At 42.1% G+C, this 14,891-nt stretch overlaps 1 protein-coding gene across 2 annotated transcripts; it reads right to left on the bottom strand.

Moving 5' to 3' along the window:
• Nucleotides 1-333: 333 nt before the first annotated feature.
• arhgap45b (Rho GTPase activating protein 45b) lies at nt 334-14,615 on the bottom strand. Of its 2 annotated transcripts, none has more exons than XM_067512069.1 (24): nt 14,393-14,615; nt 13,036-13,282; nt 12,208-12,390; nt 9,136-9,279; nt 8,519-8,603; nt 7,335-7,407; nt 7,073-7,145; nt 6,395-6,526; nt 6,189-6,250; nt 5,983-6,093; nt 5,780-5,860; nt 5,526-5,693; nt 5,173-5,310; nt 4,862-5,058; nt 4,330-4,451; nt 3,982-4,068; nt 3,752-3,853; nt 3,506-3,669; nt 3,213-3,401; nt 2,971-3,108; nt 2,507-2,778; nt 2,160-2,397; nt 1,379-1,481; nt 334-1,183 (listed from the first exon to the last, which is right to left on the bottom strand). In XM_067512069.1, exons 1-24 carry the CDS (start codon nt 14,507-14,509, stop codon nt 702-704), a joined length of 3,708 nt encoding a protein of 1,235 aa, XP_067368170.1. In that variant the 5' UTR covers nt 14,510-14,615; the 3' UTR covers nt 334-701. The 2 variants fall into 2 exon arrangements, with proteins under 2 accessions (XP_067368170.1, XP_067368171.1); XM_067512070.1 differs by lacking the exon at nt 14,393-14,615 and adding an exon at nt 13,786-14,297.
• Nucleotides 14,616-14,891: the final 276 nt, after the last annotated feature.

Here is a 14,891-nt window from a genome sequence, read left to right on the forward strand (position 1 = left end):
AACTGATTCACTAAGAATACTATAAAGGTCAAAAACATTTAAAATCAGTGCAGATCTATCTACATATTTTTTGCAGTCACTTACCTTTTTTTTCCTTTTGAAAGCCATGTTGTAGCTGCTATAGCCTGAAGCTTTTAGACCTTGTCACTCTGCCTCGAGTCACAAATCAACGTTACCACCCATGCTGAAAATTTAGGGCCCAGCCCACTACTAGGAAGAGATTCCAACTCTGTTTACCATTTTAACACGATATTTTTATGTTCCCCATTTGCCTTTACTGAGTGGTAAAGTAAAAAGAAGTTTAAAAACCAGATTAGTTTAAATCAAACTAACAACTTTAAAAAGGAATTTTTATTAAAATAAAAAGCAAAAGCAGGCAACATATATAAGTCATGGCTAAATTATAATTTTTTTAAATTTAGTGCTAAAATAAAAGCACTTTAATGGGAATTTCTGCATTGCACATACTGATGTTATCTTCCTCAGTATTATAAGTGCAACAACAAAAACAAAAAAGACAGACATTTATAATCTTAATCAAATTTCTTAAAATGACAGAAGCAACGGCATAAAACAGCAGTAAGCATGCAGAGACTTAACATATGACAGCTCAATACACCAAAAATGAGCTTTTCATACATATAAACCAGATTAAACAATGAATTTATCTCAGATTTCATGCACTGATATTTTCACACTAATCAGACAAACTCAGGCTCACTGTCCCTGGTTTTGGTCAGTGGTAATTTCTTTCCATACAGACGTACCAGTGGAAGCCCTGACAGGCTCAAACTGGGAGAGTAGGGGTAATTGTTATTGTTGTTGGACTGGTTCAAGTTGAGCTCGACCAGAGAGACACTCAGTTCCTGCTCTGCCACTGTGTTATCATCTGGAGGCCCGTTGTCTGGCAGAGCTGGAGGCCCGCTGTCTGGCAGAGCTGGCTCTCCTCCCTCTGGATTATCTTCGTCCTGATCTGCATCTTGTTCTAGGTCAGTGTGTGTTGCAGAATGGCTGGACAGGTCCAGACTGTACCTGTAGCTCAGCTGGTCATCATCATCAATGCTCACCTCACTTTCCTGCTTTACCAAGCTGTGGGAATGTGCCACCCTCTGGCTGCTTTCTTCCAGCTCTGAGTCAGAGTCAGGAAGCTGCTCACTGGAGCCCAGTGACCCCAATGAACTCCCTGTACCAGAGATAAAGAAGCTAAAGGTCAGACTGGTGTAATTACAGCTGCCAAATTCCTACATATCTTTCTACACTTTTCTACCTGTTTAGTGACAAATATGTTGACCACCCAATTGAAAAATAATATTTCAGTGAAGGCTACAAAGATGAAATGGAAGGTCATTTAAAAGAAATTTGTGGAGGGTTAACTTACCGCATCCTTCTTCCATCTTATCTGAGTCGGGTTTACCTTGCTCCCCTCTTCCTCCATCCTCCCCATCAGCAGAGCTCCCCATTTTGTCTTCTGCAAGACTACCCTGAACAATAAAAGTGGGAAAAAAAACGAGACTCAACAAGCAAACCTAAAGGATTGTTTTAATTTTTTCGATTAGTAAAAGAATGTCAAACAAAATGTACATCAGAAGGGAAGTGCTAGGTGTAAGTTATAATTAAATGGGGAAATGGATAACAATATTTTAGTGATTCTGTTTTTTTCCTTACTTTGTAAGACAACCAAGTTCACCTTCTGATGAACTTATATTTGGTAACTAAAGACTGTTAACTGCCTTAGGAGTTCTTTCCTTGCCCAAATCTTCCCTGGCAAAGCCCCTCCTTTTTAATAGGGGGGCAATAATAGTGTTTGAAATACACTTCAGGTAAAGGCATGAAAACAGCTAGAACAAATTGTAAGTACCTTACAGCACAAACGGGCCAAATTGGCTTTAGGACATAAAGTAACCACCCCTTGTTCAAACATGAGGGCCAACTCAGACCTATACCAGTGTTATTTTGCCATGCAAATAACAAATCTACAGCACCATAAAACAACTGACATATCCTGCATCATTCATTCAACCTTCAAAATGTCACATATAAGTGGAACAAGCTCTAATGTATTTTGATAGTAGTTCATGAAGTCACAACTGCCTATAAAATGTAAGGACAAATGGATAACTAGAGATGGAGATCCACTTTCAGTCCACAGACAAACCTACCTGTTGAGTGGAGGTGGAAGCTGTACGGCTGGTTTTATTGGACTGAGAGGTTTTAGACTGGAAGATTGATGAATAGAAGACTATGAGGGCCTCTACAATGCGGGCCTGGTGGGGGTAATCAACCAGAGATGACAGGGATATTGTGGCCCCGGTCGGACGAGGACGCATCAGAGAAGGCCCAAACACAATACCCAAGTTGCTAGGACTCATCTTGTTATCCTCCTCCAGCTCTGCGATCCTTGAAGGATTAATACAGTTGAAAAAGGGTCAGGGATAAGGGATAGTTATCAGGGACAATTAAACAGAGACTGATCTATTTTTATGACGTTTTGCTTTAAATTACTAACTTCCGAAGGTGGCGAATGATGTAGCGCAGTGTAGCGAGGTTAGCCTTCGGCAGCTCATTAAGAAGCTCCTTCAGCTTGTCCACCATAATCAGAACCTCTGGATCGGTGTCAGAGCCCAGATCCACCAGTTCCGGACCCCTGACCACTGCTGGGTGAGAACTGCTTGCCTCAGTCTCCTCTCCCTCTGGCATGTCTCCATCACTCTGTAGACTCTCCTTGGCCAAACCCATCAGACTGTTGTACAGGCGGAACGGCATAATGGGCTCTGGCAGCTGGATAATTTAAACATGGATTAATAAAAGACAGTGAAACTGAACGTTTCAGAAAGAAGTTTATGCGACTACCAGTTCAGGTTCAGGTAAAAACAAATGTAAATTCCAAAAGAAATTCTGAAATTCCCTTAAAGTTTTTTTTTAATGTAGGTAGTTATGACCAAAGTATGTTATCGCCAGCATGCTGCATACCTGTCTGAGGTAAAGTTTCAGGACATTGCTAATGTCATGTGGTGAACATTGGGACAGCTCGACCAGCTCCTTGCCGTTCTCAAAGGCCTGACACAGTTTCTCAACACGAGTTTTCACCCCGTTCACCCTGTAGATGCCCTGCAAAGAGGAAACAGTGGTTTTCAGCCAGACAGTTCAAATGGCTTCTCTGTGGCAAAGGGCAAAAATTCAGACAATCAATCTTTTAACAAATGCAGTCTCACCTTCATCTTGAGAGCTCGTCTCTCGATCTCAGAAATGCACTTGGTGATGATGAACGGGATGCCGTCACTGGCACAGCTAGCTACCTGAGAGAACTCCCTACCGAACAGCTGCAGACGACCCTGAAGCTTCTTATGGCCACACTGGATGGCCAGAGTCTCCAGACAGCGCTTGTGACATGCCAGGAAACACTGATGACAAAAAAAAGTGTTACTTATTCAAGCCTGACTGACTCATCACTAGGGTACTTCACAGGAAGTAAGTATGTGACTAAAAGAGACAATGAGGAGCTCACCTCTTCACACTCTGCACCCTGGAAGTAAACATAGCTGTCACACTCTCTGCACTTTGCAGGAGTCCGTAGCTTCCTCAGTCGATGGGTCTGAGCTGCTTTGGACAGGCCAATGTTACGGAAAGGTCTGGAGGACACCACCACATCAGGATCCATGCCATTGATATCTGAAGACAAAGTCCACATTCATGCACAAGAACTGATGGCCAACTTGTCATAAAATGGCCAAAGTAAACAGCCAGATCTTACTTGGAGTTTCAAATGAGGAAACGTTCCCGTCTTTCTCATCTGCATCCTCATTGGATGACATTGTTCCAGTGGATGACGTCCGTGCAATTTTACTGACGTCACCTACAGTAAATATACAATTTAAATGCATACCATGTTCTTTAAAGAAGGTTTCAGTATAAAAAAAGGTGATTCAATTCTTCATGGTTTATAAAAAGAATGTTCTGGGTTATGTTAAAGTTCTGGCTTACTTGTGCTGGCAGTAGGAGACTCTAAGCCTCCATCTCCTCCAACACTATCATCGCTTACTGTTGATCCCCATGACTTGTGTCCCTGCCCTGGAGACAGCAATGGGAAAGAAATACAAGGAAGGAATACTTAATTTAAAAACAAACTTAATATGACATGGGTTTGGCCACTAAATAAACTAATTTTATCTTTCTATTCCATTTTGTACCACTGTGTTTTAAATTTATTTTTTATAATTAAGAAAAATCACCAATACGTGACTTAAATAACTACAATATCCACTTCAGTAATAATTCTCTTTACAAATTGTGAACACAGTAACATTTAAAGCAGAAGCAGGCATCTCTTACTTTTGCGCTGGACTTCTGCATCTTTGCTGTCAATAGCTGCTGTATCCATAGGGGTGGCTGGACTGTCTGTGTGGCTCGTCTGCTCCGTGTTAAAACTATCATTCCTGGGTCTGTGACCATGACTGCAAAAGTGTGCAAATTTAGGACAGACAATATATTCAGTAGTATTTTTTTTATTAAAAAGAGAACTACATTTGGGCACTCTTCTGTGTCTTGCCAAGTGTTGGATGGTCTAAACAAATTATGTCTGCATGAGAAATATGAAGCTACAGCCAAGTCAGACAGCTTAGCCCAAATACTTGAAACTGGGTAACAGCCTGGGTCCATTTAAAAGAAAACACCCACTGCACTTGGCAAAGTCTACATGTTCATGAGTTAATACATAATATCCACAAAAAACAAAGCTAAAGTAAACTCCAGTAAATTTACTGCAGACTTCCTCTAGCCTTCCTGCAGCCTTATTCAAAGCATTCAATTTTTATTTAGGGCTTCAACTACAAGACTAGATAATTGTGGCTATTGAAGTTCTTACTGTGACGATGAGCTGGAGGGGGAGTAGGATTCAAATGTGTAGTGAACATTTGGCTGCTCTGGTAGCTGCAGGTCTCGGACGTGGGCAGCATATTGCTGGCCTGGATCGTACAGCTTACTGCTCTCACACAGAGTCTGGTAGTGGACGGGCAAGGCTACTGTCTGCAGGTGCATGAGCTGGTAGTAGGAGATGGTGGCCTGGTGTCAAAACAACAAACAGATGTTATATTGAATTTCAGCAGTGAGTCTGACATATTATTATTAAGGACTGACAGTATAAATGAGCGTGTGTGTATTTGTGATTCTCCTGACCGAGCGGAGGGTCTGATCACTCTGTTTGATGACGTCCTGCAGCTGTCTCAGCACGGTGACCTTTGTGTGCTCTAGCTCCAGCTGCTGAGTGGTGGCATCTGCAATGCATGTCCGGTAGGTGGCCTCCGCTTCGTCTGCCTGAGCACACAAATTACTTTATTTTTCCCCATTTACTTCCACAATACTGATTTTTCTTTTTTAGTCTGTCAGATTAGTATAGATAAATAAATGGCAGATTATGACAATGTGGTCGATAAAAGTTTCAAATCCATATACGTATGCAAAACATTTTTCTACCCACAGCAATATTGCTCTAAAACAGGTACAATAAAATAAAGTTGTTAGTAACATACCTTGTTGCGAGCTTCTTCCTCTAATCGTTTCTTCTTCTCCACGGATTTTGCAGTAGATCCTCCTCCCTCCTCCTCCGCTCGGCAGGCTGCTGTTTTGGCCTTGTCGTACTCCTCGCAGCGGACCATGTAGACTTGCTTGGCTTTACGCAGGTTCCCCTCACACTCCATCTAGAACAAAGACATTTATAGTCAGTACCTCTCTAGTTGGTAAATAAAACAGCTATGTGCACGCTCATACAAAGAAGAGGTTGTACCAGTTTTCTCTTAGCTCGAATCCAGTGTTCTTTGATCTCTTTTCGCCTCTTTTCATGCTCCTGCTTGCGCTGCATCAGAGGCTGCAAAAATAAACAGACAGAGCAACACTGTACTGAGGGACTTGTGAGTGTAATTTATGTTATGAAGACAAAATTACACATTACATTCAAATCATGTTGCATTAAGTTTCAGTAAAGCTTACCAGAATAAAGGTTTGGTTGTGCAGGGTGCTGCTCGCGTGCTGCAGTCCCACACTCTGCTCCTGGTCCTGCTCCAGAGCCAGAGAGTAGATGGAGAAGAGGGGCATGTGAGGCTGGAAGGAAGGAACGAGAGAGTCAGCAAAAACATGGTCAACATTTACAGTGACTTAAACTTATTTCTAGCCGGAGCAAAAAAAAAAAGGTTTACATGTGTTATGCTGTGTTTGCAGGACTGGTATAATCGCTGAAGGCCTTTGGAGAACTCAGTCTCTGTTAAGAGAAGAAACAGTTTGATATTATAAGAGAGAATAGATGTGTCCAGATACAAAGGGCCAAATCTATTTCAGGAATTAAGAACAGCACTGAGTTAAATGACTCTTCCTTTGATCGTCTTTTATCAGCTCAAACACTGACCCAGGGAAACTCTCTTCTCAACATAGCTCATCAGGTCCTTCATGTACTTGGAAATGGTTTTCGCATAGAGCAAAGCGGAGTCCACCCCTCCCTCACTGCGCTGAAGGATCACATCCACTTCCTCAGCTCGGCCTACAAGTCAACACAAAAACATGGGTCACTGCAAAAACTGTTACTATGACAATTCATTGTTGATTATGATTAGTAATAGATAAAAGTTTGCATCAGTTTCAGATTCATCACTAAGGCAACACCCCTCAACATCCTGTGTTTTATTAGGGTGTTAACTTTTTGTTAGTCATTATTGTGTTTTAACCCACTTCGCTATCACTCAGTCCTATAATTTAGCTGATGTTTTTTGTTTGATTTTCTGTGATGATGTTTTAATTTTGTATCATTTTTTTTGTTAACATTTCTGTGCACCACAGTGTTTATGTCAGCAGGGGGAGACCTACAAGACCTCTACAATGAGGAATAAAAATGGCTTCCGTGCTCTCCACAGTGGTTGGATCACTTACTTTACTTATGTAAAAATCGATGAAAAAGTGAATACAAACATAAGCAGAGAGCAAAAAGTAGCATTTTAACAACACAAAACGAGAGTAAACTGGAGAACACATGTGCAGATGCATTGTAAATGGCTGCTGTGAGTGAGTGGAGGATTGAGTGATGTCATACCCATTTCATGCAGCTCGCTCCTGAAGTGGCCGTCTACTCCTTGACCAGCCGCAGCGTACAAGTTCTCCATCGACTACAGAACAGAAACATGAGTCAGTACTGACATTGCTTGTCATCAACTGAGGGATTTTTTTTTTCCTACACCAAGTTAAAAGCTGGGAGTGGAAATGACTTTAGGCTGAGTTGTACAGTACATTGAGTTGCTGTTCTAAGATGAGCTACTATTTTTTATTTTATAAAGCTGTGATAAACATCAACTCACCCTGCTCTTCTCAGTGGGCAGCAGGGACAGTAGTGTACTGCTGTCAACCTCTCCCATCAGCAGTTCAGACACACTAAGAGGAAACAACGGTGATATCTTTACACATCAGCACAAACAAACCACGTTAGAATATAATCATTTCAGCAATAATCAATAGTGAAAAACAGCCGGCAGGGGTCACGCTGAGATGAAAATGAGAAGAAAAATAAATAAATAAATAATTAAATAAATAAATAAAGACAAAAAACCCCTTTTGAGCTACACTGGAAGTGATTAAATTACATTTACTTTTAGTACTTTTATTAGGCTTGATAGTGTTACTAAAATTATTTTATTGTTCTAAAAATTCCTTGAATGCTCAAGTAAAATCTGTGTGACATCTCTTTAAGGTGACTTGTCTGCTAAAATATCACCTAAACAAAAATAGTGTCACGTCCATTTTAGTGTTTGTCAGTTCACGACAGAGAAGGAGTCGTAGAATGAGGAAACACACTTGTCAGACAGATTTCAACTGTCTCTGCCAGCTCATTTCCTCCTCAAGCTATGACAAATGCCTAAACCCTCAAACAGCTCCTACAGACATGTGATAAACTGTTGGTGCAAGATACTTCAATTGCAGACAAAATTTACAGACCTCTTTATTCAGGGCTTATTCTGTTTTTGCAAAGGGATTAACTATAAACTGTTCAGGTAACAAATAAATTTAAACATTTTTAAATAGATTTTGTGATTTCTCAGTTGGCACTTTAAAAATGTATCAGTTGTTCCTTTTAAGTATGTCGAATCGAGTGCACCATCTCACGACTTCTCATCTCCCCAGTTAACAGCAGTTGTTCAGCAGTCAGGTAGCAAACAACATTTTCAAGTTTTGGTTTTCTGTCATAAGGTAGAGCAAAAAACCACTTCCTGTTTTCAGCTGTGCCTCATGCAAATGTGTCACCATCACTGTACTTCTGTCATTCCCAACGACAGACTGCTTTGTATGCTTTAGCACTACCTGATTTTCCTATCTATTAATAAAGGGTCATACGTGTTGGACACAATTACTGCTTTCACTAGCAGCTATATCACTGACACGAACAGTCTTTGGAGTAAGACTAAGAACCACACTAAACACCAAGACAGGATGAGAATAATGTTATTTTAAATCAGAAGGCTTTATTAAAGTTGTACCAGATACTTACTTGCTGCTAAAAGCAACTGCAATGGTTTCAATTGCTTTCTCAAAGTCTTTCTTGTCTGCCTCATTACAGGCCTCATAGTGAAAACCTAGATGAATAAAAAAAAGAAATCACAACCATGCATTTGCTCAGGCTTCAGGTTGTGGTTAGGAATACACTGCTGAACAAACACACCTGCACATTTGCATCACACAGTAACACACTGAACTGGCAGTTTATTAATAAATCCTCCCTTCATGAAGGTGAGATTGTTCAAAGTGTCTACAATTCTCCTTTTATACATACAATCACGTTAGCCAATACATTTTGGTACTGAGTTGTTGCTATTCAGCTTAGCCGTACTGATATAGAGATGGACAAAACGATAGAAACATCTATCATGCTAACAACAGTTAATAGCACAATTACAGTCTTCCAGATGACCATGGAATTGAGTCAACCCTTCTATATATTTACACTTTTTGGTGTTGGGTACTGTGTAACAAAGTGTTCTGGGTGCTACGGTCACTATTAACCGTGCATGTCAACATCTCAGAAATAATACTAGGACAATGATGCTGTCGGAATTTGTTTGTCTTAAACTTGCATTTATAGCTGACACCGTGCTTGCACTGACTGACCTTTGACCTTCGATATAAGCTTGCCGGCAGCAGTGAGGATCTCCACAGTGTTGAGCAGAGGGTGTGTGTTTATAACCTGCCGCAGCACCCGTAGTACCTCCCCCAAACACTCATGAGCCACGGGGCGCTGACTCTCCTTTTTACCTGAATGAGGGGGAAGAAGAAATATGGGAAACTAAAAGTGAGATGAGCAATAAGAATAACACAGTAATAACTAAATAGGGGACAAAAAGAACAACAAAAGGTTTTATTCCATGGTTAAAAGTGGTTTGTACTTTGTACTACTGCTAACTTAAGTGGAGGTTAAGTGCCCAAGTTTTAAACCAATAAACCCGTTTATTTCAGTATGGTATAAAATCTAATTTAGCTGCCTTTATGATCAACGCTCCTCCCCCCTCAGAAAAAGACAAGAGACAAACCAACAAAAAAAACAAAAACACGTAGCAGTTTGATAAGAATCCTTATGTCAGAAAAAGTGACCTTAAATGCATCACTAAAGAAGACTTCATCCCATGTTAGCAAGTCCATCACAACCTGATAATGTTGGCCTGAACATTAAGAACACTGAATGTTACATTTTGCACCTCTGTTTTTAAGGAATAGAAAATGCATTTTTTTGCTTTCCTGCTGAGAAACCGGCAGAACACCCAGTGATTTGTTTGAGGTTTGTTAAGATGTGCTAGTTCTAGAGGGCCAGGCCAGTGGGTTTTACTTTTCTCTAGTCTTTATGTTATCAGGAAGTTAGAGTGGTCGTCCACCAATCTCACAGTTGTTGGTTCAATTCCAGGGTCCTCCAGTCACATGTCGAAGTGTCCTTGAGCAAGAGACTGAACCTAGTTGCTTGCGGTGAGCCTGCGGGGAGCTTTGGCCAGCTGCATAGCATCTCCCCCTTCGCTGTGTGAGTGTGAATTGGTGAATAAGAAGCAGTGTAAAGGGCTTTGAGTGCCAATAGGTAGAAAAGTGCAATATGAGTGCAGACCATTTGAGCTAAGAGGCTATGGAGTATATGAATATATTGTTGAATTATTGGTTGCGTGCACCCTGTTGTGCATTTCTGTTTTTGAGTCCATGTTTGGATTTTCTGTCATGTTTCTGAAAACTCATTGTAACTACTGCAGCAGGCTGAGCACACACCTCATGAGATAGGTGCAAAAGTTAACATGGCTTATGGTAAATTCATATTCTCTGTTGTCTCTAGCTCCATATTCTATGGAAAGATATGAGAGCGGTCTTGATTCTCTGTTTATCTCTGAAAGAAATACAATCAGCAGATTTCCTAAAAGTCCTTTATGTGTTTACAATGGGCAAACAAACAGGCAAACAAGGCACAGACCATCAGACAGGTCAGGTTGGGGCACAGTGTCAGCTTTGATGACACATTTGCAGCTTGCATCCTCATTTCCTCCTCACACACACACACACACGACTGCTTTCGTTAACGTTTGTGTTGCAACTGATACTCCTCTGTACACTGTCTGAAGACAGACAGACCGGCCTGCCTGAAGATGTGTGTCAGTCAACAAGCACAGTGACCTGAACACTGTGCCAGAGAGGATGTGGTCTATCGTTTTCTCAGATCAGAAACTAATTCTAATGCTGTGTTACGTGTATATAGTACTTTATGTAGCTGATAAAACTATTCACTTTACAGATCCTTAATTTCAAGCTGAGTTATAAAAAAAAGACAGCGGGACCTAGAAGTCAGTGATTCCTACAGATTTACGTGATCTCTGGATGGCAATACAAGGTTCAAACTCTGATTGTGCCACTGATTAAGAGGTGTCACGTCACGGCGATGCAGCCAACCTATTAGAGGAGGAAGTGTGGACGAGGCTATCCTGTCAGAGGCTATCCATCATGGCTTCCTGTTTAGAAAGCTTGCTGTGGGTGGAGAACATGACAGAACAGAGCAAGATAACAGCAGACGGAGCAAGACACACGCACACATACCAAAAAGCTTTTCTATTGCAAAAACATAACGTGATGCAAGATCTTAACGATAAGGCATTAAACACTTTGTGTTAGACATGAAGTTTATTTGGCAAGTGGCATATCTGAAGAAGTGGTATTTCACTCCATGAGGAAGCTACAGGTGTTTTGCCATTTTGAGCCTTGTTGCATTTCTCTAGGGGAGGGGAGAAGAGTGTGTGTATGAATCGGCTGTAAACAAGAAGCTGGCTTCCTGCTGGAGACAAGAGTGCGGTCGACTCTGCGGGTGCAGCGGAAACGCAGCCCTTCATTTGGAGAGAGGAAGCTCAGAGCCACTTGTTAGCTTGCTTGTGCACAGTAGTTCTGCCCTTTTTTGTCATTGCCTCCCCACCACACACACACACACACACACACACACACACACACACACACACACACACACACACACACACACACACACACACACACACACACACACACACACACACACACACACACACACACACACACACACACACACACACACACACACACACACACACACACACACACACACACACACACACACACACACACACACACGTCAGAGAGCAGGACTGATGCAAGACTGACAAAATCATCTTGTTCAATTCCCCATGTCCTTCTCATGTATGTTTTGTCAAAGTGGACTAGGACATGCAACGCAAAAGAGGAAGAGGGACACTCAAAAAGTATTGTTCGGCCTGAAAACTAACAGACGACAAAAATCACATGTATGCACAGAAAACAATGACACCCAGCAGACAATGACACATTGTCACCAGCACAAAGGTGAAAATCATAACTACGCAAGAACAAACAACCATACTTTGTCTTTACAGTGGTGAAAACATACATTATGTACGTCTACAGTTGTGTGATGGCAGCACAGCAGGAGGGGCACCCTCACGCTAATTTGTTCAAAGCTAAATAAATGCATGTCCTCAAGCAGGTTTCTGAAAGACATGATCTGGCAAAAATCTAGACCCTACACAGGACAGGAGGCAAACTCAGGTGGGACAGTAAATATTTGGGACCCAGTAGGAAGTTTTCTGGGGTTGATTTCGTACTGGTTCAAAGTTTGTAGGTGCAAGACTTAAAAAAAAAAAAAAAGCTGCAAGTTACCTTCAGCTAATACCACATCCTTCAGTTTCTCCACAGCCTCAGCGAAACGCGCCACATCCCTTAGCAGGGCTGGGATGTCCTCTACTTCAATGACTGTACTCTCAGGACACTCAGACGGAGCAGTTGGGGTCAAAGCCCCTTTTCCTTGGCCTTTAGTGAACACCCAGGATTGGAGTGGGAGTCCTGAGGAGACAAAGAGCACACTGCTGAGCACATACACATGTACGTCTCCAGATATGTACAGAAATAACAAAATTTATTTTACACCTATTTTAATCATTGAGTTGTTGATCAAGCAACAGTTTCCGTTACAAGGAAAAAGTTTGATAATTGGGAAATAGATGAGATGATGGTCACTACTCTCATGTCTGTCTGTCATTGGCTTGGAAAATACTCAAATGCCTTAGTCTGTTTTAATTGTAAATCAAATGTTTTGATGTCCAATAGCTACTCAGACAAAAATAGGACGTGTTTTAATGTATACATTTGTTTTACATTTACTAAACAATAAATTACTGGAAAGAAACGGTTAGCGAAAACAGTAATTGTTGCAGTACTACTCCAGATTAAAATACTTTCTTTATTGCCTGGAAGCTTCAAAATCTTTACCAAAACCTCCCCCCCCTCTCCTCCCCTCCCCTCCTTTGTTTTTGCTTTGTCTGCGTGCTAATCTTCAGGCTGATATAGGGTAAATATTTTGCACCTCTGTTTGTATAGGGGCCTTTTAATTATTCTCTGGGTTTCAGCTGAGTGCAGATGTAGAAGAATAATACACTTCATTGACTCAACAAGACTGAATCAACAAGTACTGAGGTATCTGATCCAGACCTGCAGCGCTGGTGTGTCTGCTCAGTGCAGTTGGTCTCTTCAGAGTGGCCACAGGAGACGGGCAGCCCACACCTTGCATTGCTGCCACCTTACTTTGCTGGGAGCTGGGAGTGCCTAGGCAGGGCATAGAGGGGTCCAGCAGCCCAGCGGAGGTGGGAGTAAGCGCTGAAGATGAGGATGATGAGGGGGAAGAGGAGAGGAGATTGTCGCCAGCATCTTTCCGAGGCTGTTCCTGGAGGATGGACAGCTGAAGGAGGACATAAAGAGGGAAAAACAGGTGCAGATGATCACATGACCTTAATGACATGAGGACATCAACGTGGCAACTTTGTTTTTGCAGTCTTAAACATAAGCTGTACTGTTGTTGGTAAACGCACATATGAAGACTTTCACAAGATCCTGTGTGCGTTGTGCAACACTTCTTTGCTCCAAGCTGGGGACGGGTGTGGCAGAGTGCATATTAAACAGAATGCCTTTTACCGTTTGGACAGGAACAGTGGCATTTTAAGAGGTGTAAATGGTATCACATCTGCCTGCAATGCACAACTGACATTTCCACGAAAATTTATTTTTACGCCTGGTTTCCCAGTTATGGTTTGCTTTACGGTCAGGCTTTACTAGGCCTGACAAAGCCAGAGTCGTGCTCACTGGCTACCGGGTGTGCAAGTACTTCACGACACATAAAATCCTGTCAGTGTATTTGCCGTTATCGTTGGCTACATACGTCAACTTGCATATACTCAAACATACCTGTTTAAGCCATACGTTGTGTTTGTTGGGCAGTATATCCAGTCTGTCCTTGCCTTTAAGCTCAGCTTTCCTAACTCTCTGACTGGTAGAGTAAGGGTTGTAGCTACTTTTGCCACCACGTTTCAGCATGCTCCTTCCCCCTACAGCTTTATCCCCATTGTAACTAAGCAAGAGTCAACTGTTGAAACTTTCACAAGAGCATTCTCACACAGACACACACAAACAGCAGCCTGCCACTGTTAAGTGGTAAAAAAACCTAAAAAAAAAAAAAAAACCCACAGAAGATACACTTCCTATAAGCCAGATATGAGTCAATGTGAAGTCAGGTACACACGCAATTATTTTTTACTCTGCATAATAATAAATGTTTAAGTAGTTTCACTCAGCCAAACTATAGACTCGCACCCAGATCACACAGTCACAGGGTCAAACTTGACAAAACAGTGTTCGAGTCCGCTAAGCACACGGTAACACACAGTCACCCTTGGTCCAGTGCTCTCTCTGCAGCCTGTCCTCTCTTCATCTGAAGGTCATCTGACACTCCCCACACACACACACACACACACACACACACTAAGCAGGAGAACACAAGTGATGCGGTACTCACAGACGATACGCCGCTCTGTGGCCCAGGGCTTCCTGCTCGGCTCTTCTTCGAGATGGATGGCGTCTTAATCAGTTCCCGTTTCTTCCTGAACATCTTAAGAGTCCCTTTGCCGTCCATCCCGACTTCTTTGAGTTTCACGTACAGCCCCCCCACCCACCCCCCAACTCGCCACTTGGATGCTCTGCCGCTCGCGTTCAACGGGAGCTCGGTGGCATCAAGGCCGAGCTTCAGGCACGATAACTGTCTGTCTGTCTTCCTCCTCCTGCTGTCGCACATCGAGCTGCGCAGGCTCACTGACAGAGACCAACAGCTCACCGCAAACTGTGCGCTCCCGGCATCCGCTGTGCGCGTGTTCCGTTTCCTCAATTGGTGGAAGAGAGGCACCTACGTTTATTTTTTATTGTTTTTAAGCAAAATTTGGGGATGTTTGGTGGCGTAAATTACACTCAGGGGAGTCCTACAACTTAAACTTTTATCATCAGTTCAAACATAATTTAAA

The sequence above is a fragment of the Channa argus genome, chromosome 8, assembly GCF_033026475.1.
Source record: "Channa argus isolate prfri chromosome 8, Channa argus male v1.0, whole genome shotgun sequence".
NCBI classification, from domain to species: Eukaryota; Metazoa; Chordata; class Actinopteri; order Anabantiformes; family Channidae; genus Channa; species Channa argus.

What these genes read in the sequence shown, in the direction of transcription:
- arhgap45b (XM_067512070.1), bottom strand. Translation starts at nt 13,914, where the DNA reads ATGCTGAAACGTGGTGGCAAAAGTAGCTACAACCCTTACTCTACCAGT. An exon ending in GGATGTGGTATTAGCTGAAG is followed by an intron (nt 9,280 to 12,207) that starts GTAACTTGCAGC and finishes CCCCTCATTCAG; the next exon opens with GTAAAAAGGAGAGTCAGCGC. An exon ending in GACGAGCTCTCAAGATGAAG is followed by an intron (nt 3,109 to 3,212) that starts GTGAGACTGCAT and finishes TCCTCTTTGCAG; the next exon opens with GGCATCTACAGGGTGAACGG.